The sequence below is a fragment of the Ursus americanus genome, chromosome 4 (assembly GCF_024610735.1).
Source record: "Ursus americanus isolate L20-20 chromosome 4, mUrsAme1.1.p, whole genome shotgun sequence".
NCBI lineage: Eukaryota > Metazoa > Chordata > Mammalia > Carnivora > Ursidae > Ursus > Ursus americanus.
Window position 1 is genome coordinate 31,836,583 of NC_142130.1, and position 27,975 is coordinate 31,864,557.

Genomic DNA, 27,975 nt, shown 5'->3' on the forward strand with positions numbered 1-27,975 from the left:
AGAATTTTAAACTCTATCCTGTTTATTGTAAAACTTAAAATACCTTCTCCAGGTAAGATCCAAAATAATTGCATCCTATTCCATAATTCTCCTTCATCTCCTACAGTCAAATGTAATCTGCCAGCTTGTGCTGAAAATGGAATCCATCCCTGTTTGGTCAAGGTTGAGGGACTGTGAGGAAATCTTGTGCCCGTTTAATGTGTACAGTGTCTTTTTCAATGTCCACCTTGGACCAAATCCAGGTTTGAGGAAGAAAAAGGTTCATATCCAACCTTGTTGTCTTTCCTTCGGTAGTACATGCGTGCCAGCACAGTCATTAGAAAAGTCTCCAGTACCAGGAGGTGGCAATTCATCACTGCAGCATGGAGTGAAAAATAATGTAAGTTATGCTAAATTGTAGAGGTGGTATCCCACTAGCAGCCCTGGCATATGAGTTCAGCAACACTTTTCTCCAGTTTGTCCTCAAACCAAGTCTAGAGCTATTAAGTTGTCATAAGTAACACAGCAGATTGATGGCAGAGCCAGAACCAGACCTTGACTCTACCTTCTGCAATCTGAGGCTACCATTAAACCCCATTTCTTTTGTGTGTTCTATCAGCACAACCTTCCTTTTTTTTTTTTTTTTTTTGAGAGAGAGAGTGAGCAGGGGGCAGAGGGTGAGAGAGAATCCCAAGCAGATTCCATGCTCAGCATGGAGCCTGACGTGGGGCTCGATCCCACAACCCTGAGATCATGACCCAAGCGGACATCAAGAGTCGACGCACTTAACCAACTGAGCCACCCAGGCGCCCCCATCAGCATGACCTTCTGCCTTCATACCACACCCACTCCTCTCCCAGAAGCTGAGGATTGAACAAGTGGCTTCCTGGATTGGTCATCAGGGCTGGCCTCAAGCTATGGGATCGAAGCTCTCCTCTGTGTGGTCAGAGAAGTCACCATCTCCTTAAAACCTCACTAGGATTTCTCGGAGATCCCTTTCTGAGTATTTTGAGCAGAAGCCAGCTGGCCCAACCTCTGTTCTAAGGTTCTGTCTTCCCTGACCCTCCCTTCTCGCCCATTCTGGAATGAGAGAGGGACTCCCTTGTGCTCACCTTGAGACCTGATTTTAGAGGAAAAGGGAGGTGAACAAGCAATCTGCCCATTGTTGGCCAAGACTGAGAAGATGGATGGCTGCAGGGCAGTCAGGATGAGGAGCACCTGCAGAATGGAAGAGAAGCAAGGGCAGGAGGGGCCCAGCACCCATGGCCCTGAGGCTGTGCTTGGCCTTCCATGGTGCATTCAGCTGACCTTTCGATCTGTGCGCTTACAGAGGGTTGAAACTCACTTAAGGTAAAATTTTGTGGAGTTTTAATCTTTAGGCAAAGTACAATCTTGTCTTCTACCCAATATTTTATGAGAATTTGTGACAAGAAACAAGAATTGATTGGCGGTCCATGTTTATTTCCCTATCTCAGCCATGGCTACTAATGAGCACTCAATGGATGAAGAGGGTGGATGGTTAGAAAAGACTATTTCTGTCTGGCTCAAGACCCTGAGATTCCCTGCTCCTTGAATAATGGGCAATTGGCCATGAAGTAAGGCACCTTTGAAAAATCTCTACTGTGCCAGGGGCTGGGCGGAAGGGGGAACGGGGGATTAATGTTCAATAGGTACAGAGTTTCTGTGTGGAAGGTGAAAAAATTCTGGAAATGGATGGTAGTGATAATTGCACAACAATGTGAATGCACTTCATGCCACTGAACTGTACACTTAAAAATACTTAAAATGGTAAATTTTATGCATATTTTGATACAATAAGAAAAAAAAAAAGAAGAAAAAGAAAATCTCTGTCCAGAGGCTCCAGCAACTCCATTTGTCTTAGTACTTGTCCTCCCTTTTTAAAGCATCAGACTCTTTAAGGCAGACTCAGCATGTCCAGGTGTCCCCACAATAGTCACAGGCAGGCTTGGCAGTCACAGGGCTCTTACCCTGTGGCATGACCCTAAGTGCTTCTGGGGCCAGATCCTTTTGGCCCTTTCAGTCCCTGACTCATTTCAGGCTCTTCTGGCCTCTCTCTTCTTCAATTCTACCTACTGTGTGTCCAGAAATCCACATTTTGGAGGCATCTGCTTAGATCAAATGAGAATTTATGTGAAATCACATTGTTAACTGTAAAGCAGTCACTATGCTGTGGGAGTAGGAGAAGGGCCTAGTGAGGAGACAGAAAGAATGGAGAGAGAAGGAAAACACGACTGGGCTAGAAATCACTGCATTTGGTGGAAGTTCTCTGGGCTTTAGAGAATGGAAAGTGTCAAAGTGAAAAAATGTGCCTTGTGGAGAACTTTCAGAAGAGGCGTGCAGGTGAAGAGGCAGCACGATGAGAAGAAGGAATATGGATTTGAGAGTCAGACAGATCTAGGTTTAAATTCTAGCCCCATACCCACATGCCTTCGAGCAAGCCCGATGACATCTCTGGGCCTCGTTTGTACAATAGAAATAATAATGACTCCTAAGATTATTGTGAAAATTTAGATGTAACACATGAAAAGTCCCTAACAGGTGGTAAAGGTAGGTCATAACTATGATAACGCTGATGCTCCTGGTGGTGATTCATTACAGAGCTTTAGAAAGTGTTGGGTAGAAAAGAAAGAAAAAAGCAAAGGTAGAAGAATTTAAGGTTGATGGTACACGTTTTAGGAGTTGAAGTGGATCCCCTAAAACAATATGTTGAAGTCCTAACCCCCAGTACTTCAGAATGTGATCTTATTTGGAAACAACATCATTGTTTTGGTTAACTAATTAGGTGTCATTAGTTAAGATGACGTCGTGCTGGAGGAGAGTGGTTCCTTATTCCCATATACTGTTGTCCTTATAAGGAGAGTAAAAGAGACACAAGACACACGACACATGCCGTGTCATGATGGAGGCAAAATCCGTGATGCAGTTGCTAGCTGGGGATTGCTGGTCAACCACCAGTAGTTAGGAAGAGGCAAGGAAGAATTCTCCCCTATAGGTTTCAGAGGGAGCATGGCCTGGTTGACATGGGCTTGTAGCCTCCAGAACTGTGAGACAAGACATTTCTGTTGTTTTAAGCCACCCAGTTTGTGATCCTTTGTGAGGGCAGTGTTAGGAAGCTATTATAGCACAGAAAAGCAAAAACTGGGAAGTGGCAGGAATCGTTTTCTAAATCTCACAGGAAACTCCGGCTTAAGATTCCCAGACCCACTTTTGTCTTTATTAGTCTCACCTCCTAACCTCTAATATTAATCTTCTTTTCTCTCCCAGGGTATAGTTACCTGAAAGAGGACAAATTTGGCTCCTATATTCTGCGCGCCCAGGTGCATCTTGGCTTGACGGAAGATGATGGCCAGGGACCAGAGAGCCAACAGGGTGGACACGCCAAGGACAGTGTTGATCCACAGAGCTGTGCTTTCCTCAGAAATCTGGGGGCAGATCAGAAAGCAGCCAGTGAGGTAGGCAAGCCTTTTCTCCTCCTTGTATTTCTCCTCTTCCATGGTGGGAAAGGTAATAAAAAGGCCCCCAAACCTTGGCCTGTTCCACTCTCCTCTCCCCACCAGAGTCTCCAAGCCTCTACTTTTCCATGGCCACACTGTACTGGGGCTACCCTGTCTGTGGGGCCCTGGTTGCAGGGAATGTTGGCTCCAGCTCTTCCTTCTAGAGCTCAGAGGTACTAAGTGAGTTTTGGACTTTGCTGCCCCTTACTCCTGGCTTACGTCTGCTGGGTCATAGATGCCATCAGGGATGAGAAACAGGCCCACCAGGCTCAGTGTTATCTTGAAGAAGGCATACTGGAATGGGCCCAGCATCAGCAGCTGAAGCTTCTTCCTGAAGGAAGTAAAGGGTTAGGAACATGAACCCACAAACTGCCTACTTCAAGAACACCTTCAGCTCCTGGGCTGAAGCTTGGCTGCCATAATGGACACCAAAATGGCTAGATGGATGGGGACAGAAGAAACCAGAATGTTGAGAGCATTGGGAACCCTCTTCTTGTCTCCCACTCATCCCCAGACCAGAGGGCTGCCTTTTGAGCAAGAGCTGTCAGAATGTTGACCCCAACCTCATTAACCAAAATGGGCAGAAGGGGCAAGTAAGTAGCCCAAAGTCCACTTTGCTCCATGTGGCTAAAGTTTGTAGGCAGCAGTGAACTTAAGTGAAATTGGAGTTCTCCTTCCTGTGCTTTCCTCACCCCTGGGTGGGTGCCCAGTGTGTGGGTGGTGGCTGTGGGATGTCCACCGTTTCATCACTGGCTTTGCTCCATACCAGCCTGTTTCCAAAAGACTTGAAGCAGGGCTGAGAGAACCAGAGAGGCTCTTGGGAGAAGAGGCTAACCTGTTCCTTGAGGGAGCCTCTCCCTCCCACCTTACCTGGTGAGCGTTAGTGGGGGGCAGCAGGGGCAGCAGCAGCAGCAGGGGCCTGTATGGACCATCATCGGAGTGTCCTTCAGTGTCCTCAGTACCGCCTCCTTCCCACCAAAGCCTTCCACCATGACTCTCATCATCAGGTAAAAGCATACCGCGTAAAACCTGGAGTGGGAGCAGAGGTGGGCCTCACAGAGGGGGAAGTGGCAGCCAGCTAAGGGGATAGCAAAGACAAATAGACTGCAAAAGGTGCAACAGAAGTATGGTTCAGCGAGGGGGTCACAGTAGGGACCAGGCATTCAGAATGTGTGACGCAGCGAGAGGGAGAGAGAGGACAGGGTCCAGGGGCTGAGGAAGAGGGGAACTGGGGCTTGTAGGAACAAAATGGTTGACTGAGGATGAACAGAATGAAAAATTTAAGAGACCTGATTAGCACAAGTTGAAAGGGCCTAGATTCATGGTCAATTGGTTTGCAGGGATTTATGGAAGGGATATGGGATAAAAAAAGACATGGACTCTGGAGTCCTGGGTGAGTGGGGAGCAAAAGGGTACCCAGCTCAGAGCTGGGGGTGGGGCAGGACACTCACGAGGTTATGGCCATTTCCACGAGCATGAGGGAACGAGGGATCCAGAGACCAAAACAGCAGAACACAGACACGACCTACTTGGAGAGGAGCAAGAAGCTGGTTACGGCAAGAAGGGAGTCTTTGGTGCTCACCCTCTCAAACCTTTTATGGCAAAACCTGAACAATTAAGGTGCCATCGCTTAAAAGTGGTTGGCTGGAAAAATAATTAAATCAATGAATTTTTAAAAGTTTTTTTTTTTTTAATTCAGTGGTTAGTTCCTTCTATATCTAGGGTCAGAGACAGCAGGTCACTGTAGGTCAGGTGCTCTTTTGAAGACTGTCTCATCCTATATCCCTGGAGCAGTGTAGGTAAGTTCATCCTTAGGATGAATTGGGTCAAGATCCAACCCTCCCTTTTCAACATTGCATGTTACTAGAGCATCTCTGATGACATGAGATGGCCCAGGCAGGTGTCCTCTGCTAGAAAAGGACCTCAAGGTGCTCCATTCTCCACCCCCCCACACACACACATAGACCTTACAAGGAAACGGAAGTCCAAACTTATGGCCTGGGAGCAAGCCAGAGACCTATATAATGTCTGTGAGAGTGCGTTAAAAAGGTTTACAATGTAAGGGTAGAGCTGAGTATGTCCCCATGGGAAAATAAATTCTTTCCCTCTTCCCCCTCTGAGGAACCACTGCTTTCCTGTACCGGAAGGAAGCTTGCTTTTAACAGTAATACTATGGTGGGAAGTAGTGAGTGGCAGTGCTGGTGGGCTGAGCAGTTTCTGCAGCTCTCTCTTGGCTCTAAGAATTCAAACTCCCTGTCCCACTGCCTATTGGCCTTCCAAGCATGGGGTCCTGACTGCAAATGGAAATCACATTACAACCCCCCATTGTAAGTGGGTAGAAGCAGTCAACCCTCTGCTGACTTGAATTCTGAGTTTAGAGGAATTCTCAAAAATGGTTCCTGTCTCTTGTTTAGTCCCTCCCAAAGGGCAGCTACAAGGCCCTTACCGTGGGTGCAGAGCTGCTCCAGAGCAGGGTCCCCCTCTTGATGGGGCATCGAGTGTTCTTGTACAGGTAGACAGCATCTTCCAGGAAGATGATGACCGAGCCCAGGGTGAACAAAGTCATAATGACTGTGAGGGCAATTTGTGCAGGACCCAGAGCTAAATGGAAAGAGAGGGCAAACTCACCTGAGCTGAAGTCCAGGACTGAGGGGCAGAAGATGTGGGCTTCTTCATTTGGATCTAAATTGCTTTACCGTATCTAGAATTATCTGGTCAACGCTCCCACCCATGCAGAAGAATGGCATTTTCTTAGACCTAGACTATCCAACACGTAGCTAAAAAGTAGTGATTCTTCTGCATGGATGAGAGACTAGACCAGATAATTCTAGGTATGATAAGGCTTACCTCAACCAGGAAATAGACACCAAAGAAGTTTTTACTTAATTAGCAAGAATTTTGAATTAGGAGGTTGGCCGTGCCTAGTCAACTTTACTACTTTCCAGTGAAAGGTGTCATGCTAGCAGACGTGGACCAATGAACATTATAATTAAAGCAGAATGTAATCAATGGTATACTTCAGGGCTGTTTAAATTTGACTTCAAAAATTATGTCATGAAACTGCGACATTAGGAAGGGATTTTAACAAAAGAGAAATGCATACACGTAAAGACTCCAAGGACAATTGACTCATGTTGGCCTCACATTAGTCTTAAATTAAATGTGGTTCAGTAGTTCTCTTTAGTGTTTATTGCAATCATTTGAGTAGTTGTTAAAAATTAGCTGTCCAGGTCCTACCCTCAGAGATGCTGCTTTTAAATCTTTGTGAAGAATGTGTAATATTTTTTTAAAAACGTATTAGCACTCAGTTAAAAAAACAATTTATTAACAGACCCACACATATATGGTCATCTGATTTATGACAAAGGCTTCACTACAATTTATGGGGAAATGGATGTTTTTTTCAAGAAAGGGTTCTGGCTTACTGGATACCCTTTGGCAGATAAAAAGAACATTGACCCCTCCCTCACACCATCTAAAAACACCTAAATGTAAAAGTTAAAACAATAAAGTTTTTAGAGGACAACAGAGAAGTGTCTCTTCATGACTTTGAGATGGGCAAAGATCTTTTAAAATAGGACATAAAACCACTACCCACAAATCTAAAAATTGATAAATTGGACTTTCTTAAAATTAAATATTTTCATTCATCAAAAGAAACCATTAAGAGAGTGAAAAGACAAGCTCAGACTGAGAGAAGATACTTGAAATACAGATATCTAGCACAAGACCAGTATCCATCCATACATGAAGAATTCCTATCGGTCAGAAAAAGACAGCCCGATTTTTACAAATGAAAAAAAGACCTAAACAGTTACTTTACAGAAGATACTTAAATGTTTATGAAGCAAAAAAGGTGCTAAATATCAGCAGTTATCACGGCCACACAGATGTGAGATGCCATTACATACCCACCGAAAGGGCTTGAAAGGACTGATGATTCCAAGTGCTGATGAGGATAAGGGGAAAATGGAACTCATTTATTTCAGCTGGGAGTGGCATAACCGTTTTGGAAAACAGTTTGGTAGTACGTAGTAAAGCTAAACATACCCCTACCCTATGACACAGACATTCCACTTCTGGATACATATTCAACAGAAATGAGTGCTTGTAATCACTGAAAGTATCCTCAGAGCAGCATTATTCATACTGGCCCAAACTGGAAACAGCTTATAAGTATTCAACAAGAATACAGATAAATACAGTTGACCCTTGAACAACCCAGGGGTTAGGGACTCCCACCCCCGCACAGTTCAAAATCTGTGTATAATTTTTGAGTCCCTCCGAGCTTAACTACTAATAGCCTACTGCTGACCGGAAGCCTTACTGATAACTAGGTAGTTGATTAACACGTTTTGTATGTTATATGTATTATGTTTTGCATTCTTACAATACGGTAAACTAGAGAAAAGAAAATGTTATTAAGAAAATCATAAAGAGGCACCTGGCTGGCTCAGTCAGTGGAAAGTGTGACTTTTGATCTTGGGGTTGTAAGTCGAACCCCACGTTGGGTATAGAGATTACTTAAAAATAAAATCTTTATTAAAAAAGAAAATCATAGGGAAGAGAAGATATATTTACAGTACCATACATATATTATTGAAAAAAAATCCTCAAATAAGTGGCCCCGCACAGTTCAAATCCGTGTTGTTTATTTTTTAAAAGATTTTTTATTTTATTTATTTGACAGAGAGAGAGAGAGCATGCGCACAAGCAGGGGGAGCAGCAGGGGGAGAAGAAGAAGCAGGCTCCCAGCTGAGCAGGGAGCCTGACACTGGGTTCGATCCCAGGTGCCCCAAACCCATGTTATTTAAAGGTCAACTGTAAATCGTGATCTATTCTGACAATAGAACATCGTACAGCAATAAAAAAAGAATAAATTACTGATACATGCAACAAAATAGATTAATCTTAAAAACATAGCGATGAGGGGCGCCTGGGTGGCTCAGTTGGTTAAGCGTCTGACTCCTGCTCAGGTCATGATCTCGGGGTCCTGGAATCCAGCCCCGCATCCGGCTCCTTGCTCAGCAGGGAGTCGGCCTCTCTTTCCCTCTACCCCTCCCCCTGCTTGTGCTTTCTCTCTCTCTCTCTGTCTGGAAAATAAATAAAATATTAAAAAAAAATAATGATGAGTGAAGGAAGCCAGATACGAGAGTATATACCATTTGATTTTGTTTATAGAAATTGAAGAATAGGGAAAAATGATCTATAGAGGTGGTAGAGGTTAAAACAGTGGTCTCAGGAGGCCGAGTAACTGGGGAGGGAGTACAAGAGACCCTACTGGTTGCTGGAAATGTTCTATTTCTTGATCTAGCTGGTGGTTTCACAGATGTACACACAGGCAAAAATGCACCACAATATACACTTGACATCATTACCCTTTACTGTATATAATTTATACCTGAGAAAAGGCCTCACGTCAACAAAGAAGATTGCAAAATTAGCACAGTAAAATTATAATCATGTTTGGGGAGAGCAAGGTAGGAAATAGTTGAAGGAAAGAGTGGGGCACGAATATCTTTCTCTTACAAAGTGCAAAGTCAGGAAGTACTGCTCATAGTTAGCAGAATAAGAAATTATCTAAAGGGATAATAAACCTATAAAGATAACCAACTAAAAAGATTGACATAATTGTATGGAGAACAGAAGAAGGTCAGGGCTAAGAAAGAGAGAGAGAGTGCACATGGGTGGGGGGAGGGGCAGAGAGAGAGAGAGAAGAATCCCAAGCAGAATCCTCCCCCTACCTCCACTGAGTGTGGAGCCCCCCCCCAACCCCCATGGGGCTCAATCTCACAACCCTGAGATCACGACCTGATCTGCAATCAGGAGTCCCACGCTCAACCAATTGAGCCACCCAGATGCCCCAATTCAGTAGATTTCTCTAAACCAGTGTCCGTTGTGGGAAGGCAGAGTCACTGCTAGAGGCCTCTCTTGGCAGGACTTGCCCACCCCTGCTTGACCCTTGTCCTCACGAACTCAGGGAGAACTGAGAGTGAAAAGAGCCCTTTCAAAAGGCCAGAGCCTTTCCCTGTCTTCACTGTCTCGACTGCTCCCTCCTCTTTGAAAATCTGCCCCACATTGGCTCCCAGAACCACTGTCCCCTTCATGGCCTCTGACCCTAGGTCTCGGGCACTGATCTCTTATCCTCTCCCACACCCTGCGTTTCCCCATCTCAAACACTGCTGCTCCGGTCTTCTCTGTTTATTGAGGTTCAGGATTTCCCTGCCACTCCTTCAGTCTCCCAATAACCAAGTAAGCTGTGCCACCTCCGGAACTTGGTGGTGCTTGGTTTCTGCCCATTCAGCTTTTCTCCCTGAGCTCCCAGGGCTGGCTTCTCCTCACTGAGTTCTCCGTTCAATGCCCCCCTCAGCCAGCCTTCCCTGAGTGCCTGGCATGCTGCTGCCCCCCATCTGCCACCCACAGTGAGGTTATTTACATATTTATCTACTTGCCTATTTTCTGCTACCTCCCCCTGCCCCCCCCCCCGCCATAAATTCCTGGAAGGCAGGGGCTTTGTCAGGCTTTGTTCTCTGTTCCATCTCCAAGTGCTATTGGTTGAATGAAAGAAATAACCCCATGAGAATTCCTATTGTCATCTCCATTTTATAAGCTTTTCCAGAAAACTAGGCTTGGAGAGTTAAGCACCTTGCCCATGGTCACACAGCCTGGAAGTTATGGGGCTGGGAGCAAAACCCAGGGGTTTCTGGCTGAGCCCATACTCTTAACCATTTCACACGCTGCCTCTTGGTGTGTGTTCCCATAGCTATGGGAGGGAGTGTAGAGTGATATAAACAATGAAATGCAACCCTAAAAAGTTGTTTAAGTTTAGGAAGGTGGGGTGGGGGCATATGTGACTGTTCAGTACAGACATGCTTTTGCAGTCTCTTGTAACTTCTGGTTTTGGCACTCTGTATTCTTTCTCCTGCTTGTATCTGTAGGCTCTTGTATCCACTGCCACAGCACAAAAGCTAAGAAAGAGAGAAGTTTCTTAGCATCCATAGCCTGACACTACTGCTGACCATGAAACTCATTTATCTTCTTTGAAGATTGTCCCCTACCTTATTTTTCTGCATCTTAATAGATATTAGCGTTCTACGGCCAGCGGATTTTTGGAAATGCCTTAAACAAAATTAAGCCTATTTCTTCCCATACTCAAGCTTTTAATCGGATTTATACTGTAATTTCCTAGTGGAGGTTATAGAATGCAACTTTTACAAAACTTATTTTTCTGTAGATTCTGTGTCCATGAAGCAGTACTTGAGACCAGTATTCCGAGAAACACACTTTGGGAAATGCTTGTCTAACTGACCATTTTGAATACAATTACACACTTAGCAACTAGCAAATTTCCCACTGTGTCTGCAATAGTGAAGATTATTTTTTTAATAATGAAAACAATATTGGAGCATTAAAATTTTGAAAGAGTATCCCCCATAATTCCAGCTAGTTCCTAACCAAAAGTTATTTTCATTTTTGCGTATTTGTCTTCATGGGAGTTAAGAGCATAAGCTCTGGAGTCAGAGACACCTGAGTTCAAAGTAAAATCCCACTTACTGCTTGCTCTTGACCTTGGACAGGTTATTCATCCTCTCATCAACCTCTTAGCACAGCACCTGGCGTGTAGTATTTGTTCAATAAAAAGTAGCTTTAAAAAACACCCTGGTTAAAGTGCATACCTATTGTATTACTGCAATTATACTATAAAATCGTGTACGTTTTTAACTAGCATTTCATCACAGCCATTGAAAACGATTTTTTATAATTATTTTTTAAATTACAAAAATTTCAAAAATAAAGAGAATAATAGAGCAAACAGGAATATATATACCCATAACCCATTTTAAGGAGTGTTACAATGTTGCCAATTTTGCTTCAAAAATTATTTTTAGAAGCATAAAACATTACAGATGTATTTGAGGGCCCTTGTACATACCTCCTGGATCATTTTCCCTTCCCCACCTCACCTCCCAGAGCTAACTACTGTTCTGAAGTTGGTGTATATCTTTCTCCCTTATGTTTTAATTTTTCACAACATAGGTACATACTCAACATACCATATTGCTTTGCATTTTACAAAATCTACAGAAATGGGGGCACCTAGGTGACTCAGTCGGTTAAGCGGTTAAGCATGTCTGCCTTAGGCTCAGGTCATGATTCCGGAGTTCTGGGGTGGAGCCTGAGGACCCCCACCTCTGACTTCCTGCTCTTCGGGGAGCCCGCTTCGCCCTCTGCCCCTCCCCCACTTGTGCTCTCTCTCTCTCTCTCTGCTCTCTCTGTCTCTCAAGTAAATAAATCTTTAAAAAAAGACAAAAACTACACAAGTGGCATCATTCTGCAAAATGCTTTCTCCATCCAACATTGTTTTCATGACATTATTTTCATTCTGACGAACAAATGCTTCCATAAATATTCTTGGACGGGTCTCAGCACATATGGGAGAGTTCTTTTATGCGGACACTTAAAATCAGAATTTCTGGGCCGGAGGAGATGAGAATCTGTCGTGCTGCGGTGAGCTGACCACTCTCCACAGTGGCTCTCCCAGTTAGACGCCCGCCGCTGGGCCCTGAGCCCTCACTGTCACCTCAGAGTCACTGGAGGGAAATGCCATCATTTTACTCACGGCTCTCCAGTTCCTGACCAAATTGAGTATCTTTTTGTCCATTTATTGGTCGTTTGGGTTTCTTCTGCTTGAACCGTCTGTGCACATACTTTATACACTTTGTATTGGGTAATTTCTCTTACACCGACTTAATTCTTTGTTAGTTAGGATTGAAAATATCTTCTCCCAGTCTAGGGTTTGGCGTTTAACATCGTTTATAGTGTCCTTAGTTGTATGGAGTCAATCTCCCTGTTCATTTGGGCTGCTTGTGTTTCATTTAAGAAATTATTCTCCACTTGCAAACATAAAGATATCTTTTCTATATTGTCTTTCGTAAAAACGTTTGCATTTTCCAATTAGGTATTTCAGCTGTCTGGATTAAAGCTACCCTGGAGCTATTTTCACACGGATTTTTTTTTGTCCTGGGGACAAATACATTGTCCAGATCACTTCTCGAAGAGTCTGCTTTACCCACTGGTGTGTGTGGCCACCCTTCACGGAGCACGAGCCCGAGCGGGCACCTGTTGGGTTCTGCGTTTCTACTTGTTAGGCCCCTTGCGCTTACTACTCATTGCTTAGTCTTATTAGAAGTCTTAATCCCTGGTAGGGCAGCTACCCTCCATACATATTTTCAAAATTGTCTTGGCTTTTCCTGGCCCTCCATGCTTTCCATAAATGTTTGGATCAGTCCATTTAAGAAATCCTGTCGGGATTGTCACTGCAGTCGTATCGCAGGCATTTTAAACACAGGTTCAGTAGTTCTCCCCTAAGAGCTCCTCCTTAAACGGCAACCAGTTTTAAGGAGCAACAGTTTACAGATGAAGGAGCAGAGCCTTTCCCGGGCTTTCCTGTTTCTCGGGGTCATCGCCTCTGCCCTCACCATCCAACCGCCGCCCCCCCCCCCCGCCCGCCATCCCCAGGGTGGTGACAGCAGCCTCTTTTTCCTTCACTCACCCTGTCAAGCTATTTACCAGGTAGCACACTCTTTCTTCAGCTTGCCTCTGCTTTCCAACCTCCCCTCTCTTTCCCTGACACCGTTCTGGCTCCGACTCTTGTTCCCCGTGCTGGGCTGGGGCGGTAACCTCCAATGTATACCCCTGCTTCTCGAAGCCCTTCTTCCCGGAGATCCATCCTGTCTACGGAGTAATGATTCTGAAGCACTGTCCAGCCCCCTCCCAATCTCAGAGCCCCGACCGCTCCTTCTGTCCGCAGGATCACATACGACTCCTCTGCCTGACACTCATCAGGCCCCAGCTCACCGGCCCGGCCCTCCCGGTTGTCCCCTGCTTCTCCACCAGCAGCCTGGAATCCTGCCAGATTCAGCTCCTTCGTGTCCAGGGAACCTGCCGGCCCCTACTGTACTGCTCCTGCCCCCCTGCACCACCCACTGCTCTCCACTCTCCGACATTCCCCCTGGGCACGACCCAGAACCATTGCCCTACTTTGAACATCCTTGGTGCTTCTATTTGCACGTTCTGCCACAAAGCAATGAGAGACCGATTTTTACTGTGTAAGGCAGGGTTTCTCCATCTCAGCACTGCCGGCACTTAGGCCAAGGTAACTCCTTGTCGTGGGGGACTTTCCTTTGTATTCAGGCCAGCATCCCTGCCCTCTCCCCACTAGAGGCCAATGGCACCCTCTAGCTGTGGCCACTGAAAGGGTCTCTACACATTGCCAGACGTTCCTTGGGGGACAAAATTGCCTCTGGTTGGCAACTGCTCACGTAGGGGAACACTTGTGCCACCAGCCGCAGTCTGAACGAGGGCTTCCCGGAGCTGGATATAGCAGCTAGCCGCTGGCACGAGCCCCAGAGCAGCCGCCAACCTCTCTGTGCACTCCGGCAGTTGTCATTCGCTCTGAAACCACGCTGAACCACGCTCTGAACCATGCCCATGTCCGCCTCCTGATCCACACTGACCACAACCTGTTGGTCAGAAAGTCTACTCACTGAAGTGGCAGTATCAGGAAGGAGGCTGGGAAAAGACATTAAAGGTACCGTAGAGGGGCGCCTGGGTGGCTTCGTCAGTTAAGTGTCTGCCTTGGGCTCAGGTTGTGATCTTGGGGTCCTGGGATCGAGACCCACATGGGGCTCCCTGCTCAGTGGGGAACCTGCTTCTCCCTCTCGCTCTGTCCCCCCCCCACTTGCATGCTCTCTCAAATGAATAAATAAAATCTTTAAAAAAAAAAGATACCACAGAGACACAGACTCCTCTTCATCAATAGCTAAGAGGTGGTTAATCATGTAGTAGGAAAACAAAATAAAATACAGGTAGGAGACGGATTTGCTAGAAAGACGCTTGGGTCATTGGTTGTCATACAGCAGCCAGGGAATAAACTGAGTCCCATCGTCTGCTTTGCACTTTCAAAAGCGATTCAGTATAAGACCTAGTTGGCCAGCATTGTCAGAGTACTTCCACAGGGTTGCCTAAGTTTTAAGAACGTTATTCATAATGACCACCCCTCTAGAACGATGTAGAGCCTTTCCCAGAAGCTATTGTGCAGGCCCCAAGGGGGATTCTTGGGGGCTTGGATCATGCGGGCACCATCTTGAGTCCCTGGATGGCTCTAGGGTTTGAACAATGCTCCAGGCGTGTCCCCAGCTTGCATGAGCTTTGAGGCTGCGATCTGTGGGAGGTCCCGCATGCAGCTTTGTCTCCCTGGCTAGGCCGCCATGCCCCTCTTCTGGCCTCTTGACTCCTTGAGGAGGTGCTCTTCTCCAAGGCCTTAGCCATGATAGGTAGACACTGTCCAGGCTGGCCAGCTCAGGACCACCTCTCATCAGCGTCACTCAACTGTCCTGGCCTCCTGCTGGGATGCTCATTTCTCCTTTCAGTTCCCTCTGGGGAGGGCCCCTGACTCACCTCTCAGAAGCTGGGCTGCAGTGGGAGCGTGAGAGAAGCAGGCAGAAGGGATGCTGTAATTGGTTTTCAGTAACTCCAGAAGATCTGCTGTGTACCTGTAGAGACGCCAGCCTACTTCAGAATATGGGGCTTGGGGAGGTGGAGGGGGGTTACCAGAAGGAACACCAGTTATCTGACCCTCTCTCAAACACTCCTGAGTTCAGGGAGCTTGTACATTTCCCCTCGACGCCCTGATTCTTGGAGGAATAGGCAAGTGAGCCCAGGCTGGTGTGTAAGACAAGTGCCACCCAGACTATAGGCAGGCCTGGCTTCAGTGCCCAAAGAGTCCACGGTTCGCTCTCTCCACTTCCACTGGGGCAGCGGGCCAGGCACTGGCCAGAGAGAAAGAGCAGGGCCTCAGAGAAAGAGTAGACTCTGAGCACCAGGGATGGGCCCACAGCTCGTTGGGGCCCTGTGCCTGCCCCTCATAAGTCTTCAGGGCCAGCCTGACCATTATACGTCTGCCTCATTCTGTGTCCTGGGAGCCGAAGGCCCCGGGAGGGAGATAGGGCCCGGCCCGCGCGATAGGGGCCGCCACTGCTTAGCAACTGACTCCTGGCTCTGGGCCGGCCGCCCTCACTCACCTGGGGTCAAGTTTTATCTGAGTTTTGTCTGGCTCCATCGTCTTCTCTCTGGCTTTCCCAGCAAGCACTGAGGGGCAAGCAGGGGCAGGCTGGTGGGGCCCTGAGGGAGGTGGCTCCCGCTGGTCCTGCTGCCTGCTGGCCTTTGTCAGAGCGAGGGCTGCAGCCACGTGTAGGTGCAATGGCAGGATCTTCCTCTCTGCCTCTCTCTTCTTGGGCTTCCCGTGCCCACAAGTCCCTAGAGCTTATCTCAAGAGTTTACCCCAGAGGAATTTGATCCTCTTGGCTGGCTGAGTTCCCTCATTCCTGACTCCTCCCTCTCCCTAGGTGTGGTCCTTCCTTCCTCCCTCCCCCCCATGCCTTTGGCCACCCTTCACCACCTGCCAGCCCTCATACTTCATCCCCTCTAAGGAGTCTTCTAGGGTGGTGGTAGAATAAAGTTCCCTATCCTCCCTGCAATACTACCAGTCAGCAAACCCCTGTCTCCCAGAACCTGGCTGGAACTTGAGCTCTGGTCCCCTGGAGACGGGAGAGTCAAGGCCAACTCCCTGACTGCGTTGGCACTTTGGTCTGGCGTGCAGAAGGGAGAACTAGCTGGTAAAGCCAGACGAGGCCCATGTGCGTTTCCCAAATCTCAGCCTTCCTCATCTTGATGATGAGCTTATCCTGCCAAATAGCAGCCAAAGACGCAGCAAAGATGCGGAGGTGCTTAAGAGGCAGAGCTGCTGAGGGAGATTTCTGAGCATTTTGACAGATTCCAGAAAGCTGTGCCAAATTATATGTCTCTGAACTTTTTTCATTGATTAGTGATTTCTCTTCTCTCTCCAAGCGGATTTAAAGCCATTTGAGCCCAAGCGCAGTACCCCTGGGTTCCTGGCACAGGGCCCGATACATACGGAGTGTACTTTGGAAGCGGTCATGTGATTGATGAACGAATGAAAGCTGGGCGACAGCAGCAGCAAATGTTTGTTGAGCATTTTTGGTGCCCTGGGTGCTGTGGAAAATGCAGTAAGGTCCTTATCTTGTTGAAACCTCACAACTGCTCTTGGAAGGTAAGTACTGTCTTTATTCCCATTTTACAGATGAAGAAACTGAGACTCCACCAGGTTGGAGAGAAAGCCATGAGTGTGGAGAGAGGCAAAAGGGACCTAGGTCAGGAGTTCTGCTGAGGTTCAGGGAAGAATTTTGAAAGTAAGAAAAGGGCCCCTGAGAGGGTCAAGAGAGTGGATTCTGGGAAGGTGAGGAGTTACAGGCAGAGAAGCAGTTACTGGTGGGTACCAAGAGGACTCTCTACTGCTGGCCCCGTACACCTAAAATGTCTCCCAAGGGTCCAGCATGGTTCTGTCCCTCATTTACCCTCCTCCTAAAGCACAGCTCTCAGGGCAGGATAGTGTAGGGATCCAGGAGTCTCAGGGATCCAGTTACCTCCTGAGGTGGAGGCAACGGCACAAGGAGTACGAGGGCATTGACCCACAGAGGGTCACTTGCCTTGGTCCCACCCCGACAAAGACACAGGCTGACTCAGCGCCTCAACCACCTGACAGGAATGCTCTCTGGGTCATTCACCTCTAGCCTGGTGAGAGGCCTTGAGTTAATTGTCCCAAGTCCTGAACTTTAGACTTCCCCAGAGCAGGTAACAGGGCACCAAGGATGTTCTCTGAAACGTCTTCAGGATGGAACTGGGGGAGGCAGGAAAGCGGGAGTGAAGAGTGAGAGGGGGTCAGGAAGGGAAGGTGGCTGGGCTGACGCTCTGTTTCTGCAGCTGGCAGCAGAAGGGGGAGACTGGCCAATTCTTAGGTTGGATGACCATGGAGAGAGAAATGATGGGGTGTTGGTGAGAGGGAAGGCTTTAGCGCTGAGGGGGTATACTGCTGCCCCACCCGGAGTCCCTAGGTGGCTATCTTCCAGACAGAGTGACCCACAGATTGATTAGTCGAGGGCGGTGACGGCCTGACCCGAGGCCAGCCCACCCCTAGCTAAGGTGTGGCCACAGGTGATGAGCTGGAGCCGCTTATCAGATTCTTCTCTTCCTAATTTTGGGCAGCTTATTGTCAAACACTGAATTTTAGACCCAAGAATGAATCATTCTTCATTTCATTGTTCGGGCTTAATTATTCACACCAAATTATATGATTGCATGGAGGACGCCTGTCACTTCAATTTTGGCTCTCTCAGTGTAAGGACCATTTTTGAAAAATCCAAATATAAAAGACCCCATAAATTTCATCAGTTTTCCTCGGGGGTCCTCAGTCATTTGATGTTTCAAGGCCATTCTCTCTTTTTAAAAAAAAAATGTCTTATTGAGATAAAATTCACATAACATAAAACTCACCTTTTTAATCATTGTAAAGTATATAATTCAGTGGTTTTTAGTGTATTCATAGTGTTGTGCAACTGCCATCATTAACCTAATTGCAGAATATTTCCATCAGCCCAGAAAGAAACCTCCTACTTCCCAATTCTTCCTTCTTCCCATCCCGCTGGCAAGCACTAATCTACTTCCTGTCTCTATTGATTTGGTCCGACTCCGGACATTTACCTAAGCAGACTCTTAACATGCAATACGTGGAGTCGCATGCCTGACCTTTTATTCAGCGTGCTCTCAAGGTTTGTCTGTGTTGCAGCATATGCCAGTACTCTACTCCTTCTTCTGACTGAACGATATTCCATTGTGTGGATGTGCCGCATTTTGTCTATCCGTTCCTCAGTTATGGGCATTTGGTTGTTTCCATTTTTGGCTGTTATGAATAATGCTGCTATTTTTCCTGAACTCATTTACTATCTCTGATTGTGTGTGTGTGTGTGTGTGTGTATTCTTTAAGGTTAACTATATACAAAATTGTGTCATCTGCAAATGGAGTGTGGATGCCTTTTTTTTTTTAAGATTTTATTTATTTATTTTTGCAAGAGAGAGCATGAGCGGGGGGGGGAGGGGCAGAGGGAGAAGCAGACTCTCTGCTGACCAGGGATCCTGATGTGGGGCTGGATCCCAGGACCCTGGAATCATGACCTGAGCAGAAGGCAGACGCTTAACTGACTGAGCCACCCAGGTGTCCCTCCTCTTCTATGTCTTGAAAGAGTTTGAGGAGGACTGGTGTTCATTTTTTCATGTCAGAATTTAACAATGAAGCTATAGGCCTTTTTTTTTTTTTTAAGAGCCTATTAGGTTGTCAACCTTGTTGATTTTCCCTCTTCAACTTTTAGCTGTTTCAGACTAGCTTCTTATCAGTTGATGACTTTTTGGGTGATTTAAATGGTATTCCAATATCACTTCTATCAACATCATAAAATTCTGCTGCTTTGCCAGATTTTAAATCTCATTTTGTAGTAAATTGTCATTGTACCTGCAGTTGGCATTGTTTTGCATTGCCATTGAGGAAAAGGAACATGATAATTTGAATGAAAGGTGATGCTTGAGTGGGGCCTCGGTTCTTATTCATTAGTTAACATTTTTGTGTTATGCTTTTTGTATACTACATAGCATCGTAATTTAGGAATTCAGATAATGACAACTAAGAATGCAAAAAGCCCCCTGGATTCTAAAACCACCAACATCAAAATATGTGGTGCTATATTCAATAAATAAATAAAACAAAAAGTTTGCAACAGACTCTTGAGATCAGCATGCAGGATGCTTGTTAGGGAATCATTTTCAATCAATGCCTGTAAAAGTGAAGGAAAGGAAGCGGGTTTGAGTAGAGAAGTCAATCTGTGGTAAAGGGCCCAACAACAGCCTCAGCCAACCTGGAGGTCACAAAGGGGCTGGATAGCCCTTCAGAACTGTCCTGCACTGGGGCAAAGTGTCTGGGCCTTTCTACTTCATGTTCATCACTCCTTGGACGCAAACTGCTACGGAAGGACGTGGGACCTTGGTGAGGTAATTTTTGTGAGGGGAGGCACTCCCCCAAGCTGAGGCTGTCTTCCAGCAGCTGGGGGATAAGTTCTTCATTCCTGAGGGGAGTCTGAGAGGCCCCTCACAGTGCACCCACATATCTTAGCATATGTAAAGAAGTCAGAACATATCAACTTTCAGGACTGCTAAAGGCCAATGCTGAACCTGAGGACATTATGCTGAGGGGAAGAAGCCAGATGTAAAAGGACAGATACTGTGTGATTCCACTTACATGAGGTCCCTAGAATAGTCAGAACGTAGAACAGTGGTTACCGGACGCTGAGGGAGGGGAAGTAGTGAGGAGTTACTGTTTAGTGGGTAGAGTTTCTGTTTGGGATGATGAAAAAAGGCCTGAAGTGGACGGTGGTGACGTTTGCACAACATGGTGAATTTACTGAATGCTACAGAACTGGACACTAAAAAGTGGTTAAAATAGTAAAATTTATGTTATGTATGTTTATCACACAAGAAAAAAGAGAAAAATACCCCAACACTTCCACATTGAGATGTGAGCAAGCCAAAATGTAAAAGGGCAATTCACAAAGCAACTACAAGAAAATGACCTCTAGGTATATAGAATACTTAATTTTATTTTATTATTTTTATTATTATTTTTTTAAGATTTTATTTATTTATTTGACAGAGAGAGACCACCAGCGAGAGAGGGAACACAAGCAGGGGGAGTGGGAGAGGAAGAAGCAGGCTCCCAGGGGAGGAGCCTGATGTGGGGCTCGATCCCAGGACTCCAGGATCACGCCCTGAGCTGAAGGCAGACGCTTAACCACTGAGCCACCCAGGCGCCCCAGAATACTTAATTTTAAAAAAATAATAATTGATTAATTAACATATAGTGTATCATTAGTTTCAGAGGTAGAGGTCAGTGATTCATCAGTCTTATATAACACCCAGTGCTCATTACATCACATGCCCTCCTTAATGCCCATCACCCAGTTATCCCCCCCTCCCCCCCTCCCCTCCAGCAACACTCAGTTTGTTTCCTATGGTTACGAGTCTCTTATGGCTTGTCTCCCTCTCTGATTTCATCTTGTTTTATTTTTCCCTCCCTTCCCTTATGCTCCTGTTTTGTTTTTAAATTCCAAATATCAGTGAGATCATATGATAATTGTCTTTCTCTGACTGACTTATTTTGCTTAACATAATACCCTCTAGTTCCAACCACGTCATTGCACATGGCAAGATTTCATTTTTTTGATGGCTGAGTAGTCGTCCATTTTATATATATATATATATATATATATATATATATATATATATATATATATATATATATATATAGTGCTCTCCGAGCAGAGAGTCTGACGCAGGGCTCGATCCCAGGACCTTGGGATCATGACCTGAGCTGAAGGCAGACACTTAACTGAGTCACCCAGGCCCCCCAAAAGTTGATGGTATTTTGATAGGGATTGCCCTGAATGTGTAGATTGCACTAGGTAGTAGCATAGACATTTTAACAATATTTGTTCTTCTAATCCATGAGCATGGAATGTTTTTCCATTTCTTTGTGTCTTCCTCAATTTCTTTCATAAGTGTTCTATAGTTTTCTGAGTACAGATTTTTTTCCTCTTTGGTTAAGTTTATTCCTAGGTATCTGATGATTTTGGGTGTAATTGTAAATTACTCCTTAATTTCTCTTTTTCTGTCTCATTGTTGGTGTATAGAAATGCAACGGATTTCTGTGCATTGATTTTATATCCTGACACTTTGCTGAATTCCTGTATGAGTTCTAGCAGTTTTGGGGTGGAGTCTTTTGGGTTTTCCACATAGAGTATCATGTCATCTGCAAAAAGTGAGCGTTTGACTTCCTTGCCGATTCAGATGCCTTTATTTCTTTTTATTGTCTGATTGCTGAGGCTAGGACTTCTAGGACTATGTTGAAGAGAAGTGGTGAGACTGGACATCTCTGCCGTGTTCCTGACCTTAGTTTTTCCACATTGAGAATTATGTTCCACTTTTCGTAAATGGATTTTATGATATTGAGGTATGTTCCCTCTATCCCTATGCTGTGGAGAGTTTTAATTCAGAAAGGATGCTATACTTTGTCAAACACTTTTTCTGCATCTATTGAGAGGATCATATGGTTCTTGTCCTTTCTTTTATTAATATGATGTATCACATTTATTTGCAGATGTCGAACCACTCTTGTAGCCTGGAAGCAAATCCCACGTGGTCATGGTGAATAATCCTTTTAATGTACTGTTGGATCCTATTGGCTAGTATCTTGTGAGAATTTTCCCATCCATGTTCATCAGGGATATTGATCTGTAATTCTCCTTTTTGGTGGGGTCTTTGTCTGGTTTTGGGGTCAAGGTAATGCTGACCTCATAGAAGGGGTTGGAAGTTTTTCTTCGATTTCTATCTTTTGGAACAGCTTCAGAAGAATAGGTATTCGTTCTTCTTTAAATGTTTGTAGAATTCCCCTGGGAAGCCATCTGGCCCTGGACTCTTGATTGTTGGGAGACTTTTGATTACTGCTTCAATTTCCCTGCTGGTTATGGGTCTGTTCAGGTTTTCTGTTTCTTCCTGTTTCAGTTTTTGTAGCTTATACATTTCTAGGAATGCGCCCATTTCTTCCAGATTGCCTAATTTGTTGGCATATAGTTGCTCATAATATGTTCTTATAATTGTTTGTATTTCTTTGGTGTTGGTTCTGATCTCTCCTGTGTCATTCATGATTTTACTTATTTGGGTCCTTTCTCTTTTCTTTTTGGTAAGTCTGGTCAGGGGTTTTTCAATCTTATTAATTCTTTCAAAGAACAAATGCCTAGTTTCATTGATCTGTTCTACTGTTCTTTTCATTTCTATTTCATTGATTTTTTCCCCTAATCTTTATTAATTCTCTTATGCTGGGTTTAGGCTTCATTTGCTGTTCTTTCTCCATCTCCTTTAAGTGTAAGTTTAGGTTGTGTATTTGAGACCTTTCTTGTTTCTTAAGCAAGGCTTGTATTGCTATACATTTCTCTCTTAGGATCTCCTTTACTACATCCCAAAGGTTTTGAACAGTTGTGTTTTCATTTTTATTTGTTTCCATTATTTTTTAAAAATTTCCTTTAATTTCCTGGTTGACCCATTCATTCTCTAGTAGGATGCTCTTTAACCTCCATATGTTTTGAGTTCTTTCCAAAATTCCTCTTGTGACTGAGTTCAAGTGTCAAAGCATTGTGGTCTGAAAGTACGCAAGGAATGATCCCAATCTTTTGATACCAGTTGAGACCTGATTTGTGACCCAGTATGTGATCTATTCTGGAGAATGTTCCATGTTCACTCGAGAACAATGTATATTCTGGTGCTTTAGGGTAGAAAGCTTTGAATATATCTGTGAAGTCCATCTGGTCCAGTGTGTCATTCAAAGCCTTTGTTTCCTTGTTGATCTTCTGCTTAGATGATTTGTCCATTGCATTGAGTGGGGTGTTAAATTCCCCTACTATTATTATATTATTATCAATGTGTTTCTTTAATTTTGTTATTAATTGGTTTATATAATTGGCTGCTCCCAAGTTAAGGGCATAAATATTTACAATTGTTAGATCTTGTTGGATAGACCCTTTAATTATCTCTTATTACAAACTTTGGTTTAAAATCTAATTTGTCTGATATAAGGATTGCTACCCCAGCTTTCTTTTGATGTCTGTTAGCATGATAAGTGGTTTTCCACCTCCCTCACTTTCAATCTGGAGGTGTCTTTGGGTCTAAAATGAGTCTCTTGTAGACAGCATATTGATGGGTCTTGCTTTTTTATCCAATCTGATACCCTGTGTCTTCTGATTGGGGGCATTTAGCCCATTTACATTCAGAGTAACTACTGAAAGATATGAATTTAGTGACTGTATTAATTGTAAAGTCACTGTTTCTGTATATTGTCTCTGTTCCTTTCTAGTCTATGTTACTTTTGGGCTCTCTCCTCACTTAAAGGATCCCCTTTAATATTTCTTGCAGGGCTGGTTTAGTAATCACAAATTCTTTTAGTTTCTGTTTGTCCTGGAAGCTTTTTATATCTCCTTCTATTTTGAATGACATCCTAGCTGGATAAAATTTCTTCGGCTGCATATTTTTCTCATTTAGCACCCTGAATATATCATGCCAGTCCTTTCTGGCTTACCAGGTCTCTGTGGATAGGTCTGCTGCCAGTCTAATGTTTCTACCCTTGTAGTTTATGGACCTCTTGTTCTGAGCTACTTTTAGGATTTTCTCTTTGTCTCTGAAATTTGCAAGCTTCACTATTATATATCGAGGTGTTGACCTACTTTTATTGATTTTGAGGGAGTTTCTCTGTGCCTCTTGGACTTGAATGCCTGTTTCCTTCCCCAGATTAAGGAAGTTCTCAGCTATAATTTGCTCCAATATACCTTCTGGCCCCCAGCCCCACCTTTCCTCTTCTTCTGGGATCCCAATTATTCTATATTGTTTCACTTTATGGAATCACTTATCTTTCGAATTCTTCCCTCATGATCCAGTAGTTATCTTTTTTTCAGTTTATTATCCATCATTTTGTCTTCTATATCACTGATTATTTCTTCAGCTTCATTTATCCTAGCAGTTAGAGCCTCCATTTTTAATTGCATCTTATTAATAGCTTTTTTGATTTTGACTTGATTAGATTTTAGTTATTTTACTTCTCCAGAAAGGGATTCTCTAGTGTCTTCATGGTTTTTTTCAAGCCCAGCTAGTATCTTTATAATTGTTATTCTGAACGCTAGTTGTGACATCTTACTTATATCCACACTTATTAGGCCCCTGGCAGTCAGTACTGCCTCTTGTTCTCTTTTTTAAGGTGAGGCTTTCCATCTTGTCATTCTCCTACCTTCCAGAAAGTGGTCGCTTTTCTATTTGTAGAATTGAAGCATTCTTTTCTTAGATCTCCAGTTGAGGTCACAGGTGTTCAGAATGATTTGATAGCTACCTAGCTGGATTCCTGGGAAAAACTAAGGTCTCTTACTCCTCCACCATTTTGAAAAGTCTTCCTTCCTTAATTTCATATGGAATTTAAGGAGATATAAATGAAAAAATCAAGGTGTCATTTCTCATTTATAAAATTTTAGAAATTACTTTATGTTAATATTTAATTATAGTGTTTGTATTATAATATGGTTATGCTCATAACAGTAGTGTAAACATGTATAAACTCTCTGGAAAACATCTTGCAAATGATGCAAAAGACGTTTCAAGTAATCACATTTATTGACCTGAAATCCAACTGTGGGGAGTGTATTCTGAGGAAACCCGTGGATGTACAGGCATCTGGAAGGCACAGAGGTGCCACATGAACAAAGGACTTGGTGAGGTGAGGAAGCAAACTCTGTGAGTGTTTGTGGCAGAGAATTCCAGGGGAACAGGAGAGCAGGTGTGAAGGACCCAGGGCTGGAGTGTGCCAGGTGTGTTTGGGAAACAGCAGGGAGGCCAGTGTGCCTGAGCAAGGGGCTGAGTGTTAGGAAATGAGATCAGAAAGTTAGAGGAGCCAGGTCAGGGAGGGACATGAAGGCCATGGTAAGGACTTTGGACTTTGAGGGAGGTGGGCAATAGTTGGGGGTTTCTGACCAGAGCCCATGATCTAAGTTCTAAAAGGAGCACTGGCTACTATTTGGAACAGAGTCTACTAAAGGACAGAAGAGGCCCGGTCTGTTAGGAGGTTATTGCAATATCCATACAAGAGTGGGTGGTGGCTTGGTCTTGTGAGGTTCTCTTTTGATGGCAGAGATGGTGGATTGGATGTGGGGCATGGGATAAAGACAGGAGTCAGGTGACTCAGTGGGTTTGCTCTGAACAATAGGGTGAATGATAATCCTAATTACTGGGAAGAACAGCACTGGGGGAGAAGTAGGTTTTTGGAGGAAGGGATCCAGGGATTGACTCTGACAGCGAGGTCTGCTCTGGTGGTCACATCAGCTTACTCTAAGGAAGTCTATAATCATGTGTCTATTCCCTGTATCCCTTTCTGTTCTTCTTTGATGTTTCTTCCAAAAGACCTGACCTCTGGTCTGCAGCTTCTAGCAGGGACTTTCAGACAAAAATGAAAGGAGCAGAGAAACTGTATGGGGATGACAAGGCACATTAACTTGTTACAGTAGCTAACATTATCAGAATGGAGGAGAGTGGAATCTCTACTGGGGTGAGGTACATAAGTGATGGGTCCCCATAATTATTCTGTGAAGATTTAACTGATAATTAACTTGAGGAGAAAAAATAAATTAGTAGACAGTGAAAACACTGACTAATCCATTACATAAAGTGTGTGCCAAAATTGCTGCCAATCGACATATGGGTTTAAAACCAAGGAACAGGGACAGCTGGGTGGCTCAGTGGGTTAAGCATCTGCCTTCAGCTCAGGTCATGATCCCAGAGTCGGGCTTCCTGCTTCTCCCTCTCCCCCGCTTGTGCTCTCTTTCACTCTCTCTCTCAAATAAATAAATAAATAAAATCTTTTAAAAAAATAAAAACAAAATAAAAATAAAACCAAGGAATAAAATGTTCTCAGAAGCCAATTTGTTGACAGTCTATGTTGGGCTTTGCACTGGAATTTGAATGTACTTTTACTCAATCTGCAAGAGTATCCAAATTACTGAGAAACTTATTCATATCGATAACCTTTTACCTATATAGATATTAGATTAAATCCTTTTTAAAAATTTATTAGCTTACCCCACAACACGGGCCTAATAAATAAAGCAGCTCTTACCGTATTGTTGAGCACATAAGAAAATATGGAACGTGTTAATTGTATCTCTATGTTAACACCCTTCCATGCTTGACAGTGCCATGTCACAGGTTATGAGGGGGCAGATGAAGCCTTTGTGTCACCTTGCAGTCAAAAAGACACAAGGTCAAATTTATTTTTCTGAAGTTGGGCCCCAGCATCAGAAAATAGCAACATCAAGAAGAATTGTTGCTATGTGAGAGTACAGGTGCCGGAGGATAGGAAATAAATGGTGATAGTGTTTGCTGTATTATTAATCAGACTAACAGTCTTTTACATAGCATAGCAGAAGGTAATGTAACAAACATTCAGCATTTTATGGTTTTTTTTTTTAAGAAGCAAGGAATCTCCTAACATTCTATTTATTTTCTTATAATTGTCTATGGTCATAAAATTCCCCAAACAACAAAAAAGTATGTAAATGAATAGACCCCATGAGATTATTCATTTAGGTTAGGCGAGATCATGATTCTGTACCATTCAGTAAATTGGCAGAAAGCAAATAATAACTTTTTATTGCATCACATTGAAAACAGACGGTTAACGCAAAGATCATTTCTATTCCAAGCTATCAATTCTCTCCTATTGTAGATATACCATTAAAAAATTAATTTAATTTTTTATTTTTTAAAAAGATTTTATTTATTTATTTGAGAGAGAGAGAGAGAGAGAGAAAGAGAGAGCACAAGCAGCGGGAAGCGGTAGAGGGAGAGGGAGAAGCAGGAGCAAGAGGGAGAAGCTGAGCAAGAAGCCTGATGCTGGACTCAATTCTAAACCCTGGGATCATAACCTGAGCGAAAGGCAGACACTTAACCAACTGATCCACCCAAGCACCCCCTAAATTAATTAATTTTAATATGTATCAATATGTAGGCATTTTAAATGTACATACATAATACTTTTTAAAATTATAACAAATGAAAATGTCTAAAACTTTAAACCTTAGTATTTGAAATATAATCAAGTATATTATAAGGTAGTATTCTTTTTTTTAATGTTTTATTTATTTAAGTAATCTCTTCACCCCAGGTGGGGCTCACACGTGATCATGACCCTGAGATCAAGAGTTGCATGCTCTTTTGACTGAGCCAACCCAAATACCCTTTATAAGATTGTATCCTTATGACATTGATTTTAACCCATTAATTTGAATGTCAAGAAGAAAACCTGTTTCTATAGATAAGAAAATATAAGTAACAATGATTGTGCATTGACAAGGGACTTTTGCTGTTTTTAATCAAATTAATTTTCTCAAAATGTTCCAGTTCATTTAGTCCAATTCAAAGTAGGACTCTTGGGGAGAGGAGTTAAGATGGCGGAGGAGTAGGGGACCCCTTTTTCAGCCGGTCCCCTGAGTCGAGCTGGATAGGTACCAGACCAGCCTAAATAACCACGGAATCAGCCTGAGACGCAGGATGATGCATCTGGATCTCTACAAATGAACATCTCCAGCGCTGAGTATTGAGGTACCAAGAGGGGAGCTGTAAACCGTGCACGGATATCGGAAGATAAACAGAAGGGGGAGGGAGCCGCCGCGTTTGGGCGCCGGGAAGCGGCAGCCACCTGCACGGGGGAGCGGGCGGACTCACAGAGGGCACCCGGGAGAGAGCGGACTGAGACCGGTGAGCCGTGAACGCACGCGCCACCAGGCATCCCCCGGAACACCGGAATCCCGGTGTGCTCACGGGATCCAGACTGAGACCGGGAGCTCCCGGAGCGCGCGCGGGGCGGCTGGCGGGCCACCTGCACGGGGGAGCGGGCGGACTCGCGGTCGGCACCCGCGAAACAGCAGACTGAGAC

General features: G+C 44.3%; 1 protein-coding gene across 1 annotated transcript; it reads right to left on the reverse strand.

Annotated features, from left to right (window-relative positions):
- Positions 1-214: 214 nt before the first annotated feature.
- SLC51A (solute carrier family 51 member A) lies at positions 215-15,615 on the reverse strand. Its single transcript, XM_087861377.1, is given in 9 exon segments — positions 215-355; positions 1,092-1,197; positions 3,276-3,422; positions 3,714-3,825; positions 4,365-4,523; positions 4,946-5,022; positions 5,941-6,095; positions 14,955-15,049; positions 15,578-15,615. Coding segments are annotated over 9 exon segments (1,029 nt in total). The 3' UTR covers position 215.
- Between the last annotated feature and the right edge of the window lie 12,360 nt (positions 15,616-27,975).